The sequence below is a fragment of the Pogona vitticeps genome, chromosome 5 (assembly GCF_051106095.1).
Source record: "Pogona vitticeps strain Pit_001003342236 chromosome 5, PviZW2.1, whole genome shotgun sequence".
Classification (NCBI taxonomy): Eukaryota; Metazoa; Chordata; class Lepidosauria; order Squamata; family Agamidae; genus Pogona; species Pogona vitticeps.
In genome coordinates, this window is record NC_135787.1 from 14,383,271 (window position 1) to 14,387,986 (window position 4,716).

At 43.7% G+C, this 4,716-nt stretch overlaps 1 protein-coding gene across 1 annotated transcript; it reads left to right on the top strand.

Moving 5' to 3' along the window:
- Positions 1-497: 497 nt before the first annotated feature.
- LOC110085322 (uncharacterized) lies at positions 498-2,775 on the top strand. Its single transcript, XM_073002303.2, has one exon. It carries the CDS (start codon positions 662-664, stop codon positions 1,946-1,948), a length of 1,287 nt encoding a protein of 428 aa, XP_072858404.2. The 5' UTR covers positions 498-661; the 3' UTR covers positions 1,949-2,775.
- The last annotated feature ends 1,941 nt before the right edge of the window (positions 2,776-4,716 follow it).

The following is a 4,716-nucleotide window of genomic DNA, read 5'->3' on the forward strand; positions in this document are numbered from 1 at the left end:
CAAAGTTCTACCCAATTTTCACCAGCCAAATACAACAGAAGCAGCTGTATCCAGCAGAGGGAAGCCCATCTTGCACCTGCCTGGCATCTAGGCATTAGAGATGAGATGCCTCTTTTATATAAAAAACGTGGCAACCCTAATCCAGCTCTAAGATGGTTAAATACCTAAGGTTTAAAACCCAGACTTTTAAAAGCACTGGGTGGATGGGTTACCAAAATTTGGCAAATGCTTATAAAAAAAGAAACTAGAATAAAGTTTCCATTCGCCTCTACCCAAAGCATGTCAGCTTTAGTTTTTCACTGGGGCATTAGAAGTTGCAGTGGATATTGCCTCTGAGCATGTGCAGATCTCAGCAAATGTATGTTGCTCATGGTCTCACAGTTTATTTCCATTCCATGGATGTTTTCTTCCTTTTGGTCTCCAGGATGCAGATAGTAGCAATCGAGCTACAACCAACGGCGCTGCAAATGGTGGGAACAAAAATGAAAATGGCAGGAACCCAGTCCCGGGCAACAGAAAGGCCAAGGGTGAGCAGGTGACCACCTCTCAGGCTGCAGGCAGGCAGAGGATTGAGCCTAGAAGTGATTCAGAGGACAGCAGTGGCGTCCAGGAGACCGGCGCAAATGAAAGCAACAGCGTTTATAGTTTGAGCGATGAATTAATGCAAGGGGATGAGCCTCATGAAAGCCAGGGGTCTGAAGACACAGGGAACAGTAGCCAGCAAGATCCCTCTCTTGATGGGAGCAATGGAGAGGACTCGGAACAAAGTGCTAATGAGAATGAGGGCAATGAACCATCTGAGAGCAATGAGGGAGACAGTGGAAGTCAACCAGAGGATGGCGCAGTAGGCAGCAAGGAGAGTGACAGTCAACCAGCCAGCAGTCAAAGCCAATCTGAGAGTAGCAGCGAATCTGGGAGTGACAGTGATTCTGACAGCAACAGCGAAAGTGAAAGTGGTTCTAAGAGTAGCAGTGAGAGCAAGAGTGATTCTGAGAGCAATAGTGAAAGTGACAGTGATTCAAAGAGTAGCAGTGAGAGTGAAAGTGATTCTGAGAGCAGCAGTGAGAGCGAGAGTGATTCCGAGAGCAGCAGTGAGAGTGAAAGTGATTCCGAGAGCAGCAGTGAGAGTGATTCTGAGAGCAGCAGTGAGAGCAAGAGTGATTCTGAGAGCAGCAGTGAGAGTGATTCTGAGAGCAGCAGTGAGAGCAAGAGTGATTCTGAGAGCAGCAGTGAGAGTGAAAGTGATTCCGAGAGCAGCAGTGAGAGCAAGAGTGATTCTGAGAGCAGCAGTGAGAGTGAAAGTGATTCCGAGAGCAGCAGTGAGAGCAAGAGTGATTCTGAGAGCAGCAGTGAGAGTGAAAGTGATTCCGAGAGCAGCAGTGAGAGCAAAAGTGATTCCGAGAGCAGCAGTGAGAGTGAAAGTGATTCCGAGAGCAGCAGTGAGAGCAAAAGTGATTCCGAGAGCAGCAGTGAGAGTGACAGCAGCAGTGAGAGTGACAAGTCTGAGAGCAGCAGTGAAAGTGACAGCAGTAGTAGCAGTGAGAGTGATGGCAAATCTGAGAGCAGCAGTGAGAGTGACAAATCCAGCAGCAGCAGTAGTAGTAGTAGTAGCAGCAGCAGCAGCAGCAGTGAAAGCAGCAGCAGTGAGAGCAAAAGCAATTCTGACAGCAATAATGAAAATGATAGCAGCAGTGCTGAGAGTGAGAGTGAATCCAATGGTAGCGATGAGGATGACAGTGAATCTAATGGCAGCAGCGAGAGTGAGAGCAGCGCGCCTCTGAGCACTGAAAATGACACTGCCAGCAGTGACTCAACGGATACAACGGAAAATGCAAGTGACAGTGAATCTGGGGCGAGCAACAGCAGCACTCCATCAGAAGATGCGGGGAGCGACAGTGAATCCATAAGTGAAGGCAGTGAGAGCAATGACTCAACCAGAGATTATTAATCTAAAGTGAAGAAGAGCCCAATAAATATGCCTTGCAGCCGTGGAAGAGGATGGATGGATGGATGGATGGATGGATGGATGGATGGATGGATGGATGGATGGATGGATGGATGGATGGATGGATGGATGGATGGATGGATGGATGGATTCATGAATTCATGGATACCTGGATGGATGGATGGATAGAGGTAGGTAGGTAGGTAGGTAGGTAGGGATGAAATATAAGAAACACACAAAGATGTCAAAAGTACATTTACCTGGAAGCATCAGCTCTTGAAATCCACAGGACCTTCAAGTAAGTGCGAGTAGAAAGGGTCAGAATTAATCTGGGAAAATATTTAAAGTGCCATATTTAGTCACCAAATAAAGAAACAAACTTGAGCAAGACAATGCTGTGTTCATGTTTTCAAATGCTACAGTTTAAGACAGCCTAATTAAAACCCATGTTTTGATATGCATCTTCATTCATCAAATACCAAATGTTCAAGGTGGCTTGCTTGTATGAACAAACCATTATGGATACAACAATTGGTAAAGAAACTGGTCTGGTTTTCTTTGCAACCTTGCTTAATATTTTGGTCCCAACGTTACATTCATAATATTAAATGAGCCCTGTTTGTAAACTGCCAATAAATTATTATTTTTTATGTTTTCTTGTCTATTTTTTTAAGAATTGTCCATCCCCCTTTTTTTTGTTTCTTTAAGAAAAGAACATTTATCTTTTGGAAGAAATTTATTGCTTGGAAGGAGGCAATCATCTTTGCTCTGAATCCACCATTGGTAATCTTCAATGTGGTCACTCATCATGGGCAAAACCTCATATAAAATATAACTTGGCCACGAGAATGTGTTTTCAAGTTGAACAGGCACAATTCAGTGAAAGCCAAGTTGAACTGTGAGAATTCCACCTCTCTGACTTTTCCTAAGCTCCCCAAAGAATATTTTATTTTGCATTTTCCTTTTCTTGATTGGCTGAGGTTGCTGGACAGCTTTGTTTCCTTCTGAAGGGCGGAATAGTTTCCTTACAGATTTATATAGCAGATATTCTGGCCACACAGAAGTAAGCACAACAGCAATAGATTGCACAGCGATTTGTTTTCATCCTTTGGTTCCAAACAGAGTTATGTTCCACCATATCCAAAACTGGTTCCTCAACCTTCCAAATTCAGTTCCAGTGGAGAAGCAGGTAAAGATTTTCTGCTGATGCTTATGGAGATGATCTCCATAGCTTTCGAGTTTTGCTCACAGAGTTGTTGCTTCTTCTTGGTTTACTGTGATGGAGAAAGACTAAGACTCAGCTGATGACTATTGGCCTTGTTGATACAAATGATGCAAAGGGAAGGCTTGAATTATGGACTTCCGTTGTTCAGACGTTTGATGTGTTTTCTGAAGGGAAGCACACATTTCTAGTGTCTGAAGTTTGCCCTCATTTTTTTTGTTCATGAAAGCTGACAATCCCACCAGAAGTGAGCATTTTGCTTGAGTCAAAGGCATTCCCTTTGTAAGTATTTTGACCAACTGACTGTTTCTAAGGTTCAAAAGCACAAGAGGTTTGCACTTACATAGTAACCTACACAGAACCTACAACTGGAAACCAGAGGTGGTCCACTTTGCTGGAGTGGGTGTGGGTGGGTCTGTAGAACAGAGAACTCCTTTCTTTCCATCTGTTAGGAGAAAACTCTGATCTCCTCAGCAAGGAGAGTGGCTTCCTATGACAACTGCAGAAATGGGAACGAGTGGGGGACTTTGTAAGAGCAATGGGCACAGTCTTCTTTGATCCCTACTTCAAAGAGAAATGGAAGGAGTCTATTTTTAAATAAATAAATAAATAAATAAATAAATAAATAAATAAATAAATAAATAAATAAATAAATAAATAAATAAATAAATATTTTTCCTTTACTCCATCTGGCATTTCATATCATTCTCTCCCTTCCTTGGTCCTCTAGTTGAGATGTTGAGGCTTGTATTCCTTGTCATGCACCAGTAGCATGAGTGGACCTGTGAGGAGGAATACAAGCATCCGCTTCTTAACTAGTGGTCATCCATAGAGATGGGCATGAAATGAACTATGAATCAAAAATTGGACTGGTTCATGGTTCATTTCACAACCCCGTTTGGGGATCCTGTTTTGCTGAAGCAAAATGAGCACCAAACTTTTTTTTCCTATTAGCATTTCATTTGCTTTGGCAAAAAGGGATGCCCGCCCACCCCTTTCCCACTGCCCTGTAACCTCCGCCTACCAGCTCCTGCCACACTGCCATCTCTGCTGCCCCCACCATGGGTGCTACCCTCGGAGGCAGCAGGCCCAGCTTCCTTGCCAGGAGCCAGCCACTGTCTCTGAGCTTGCGCCCACAGTGGCAGCGGAGGCCTCAAAAGCAGGTACAGCCCCCTGAGATACGAACTGATGGTGGTTCATGGTTAACCATGAATCACAGACCATCATAAACCATAGGTTTTCCAGTTCGTCCCTGTCTCTAGTCATGAAACATTTATGCTGATTTACTCTGACATATGGGTGGCCATTTTCGGTGTCTGTAAAGTGAGGAATCCCTCCGAAAACACAGCGGGAAGCCATTTTGAGCAGCCAGCGGCCATTTTGAAAATGCAATGATTAGCTGTTTTGATCGTCATAATGCGAAGAATTGGTTCCCGAAGCAGGGAACCGATCATCGCTAAGCAAAAAAATTATATTTTTAAAAAATCTAAACATCATTTTGCGATTGCAATTGCAATCGCAAAAACATCATCACGAAGTGGATTCATCA

Excerpts from the sequence above, each read along its gene's own strand:
- LOC110085322 (XM_073002303.2), top strand. The coding sequence starts at position 662 with ATGCAAGGGGATGAGCCTCATGAAAGCCAGGGGTCTGAAGACACAGGG.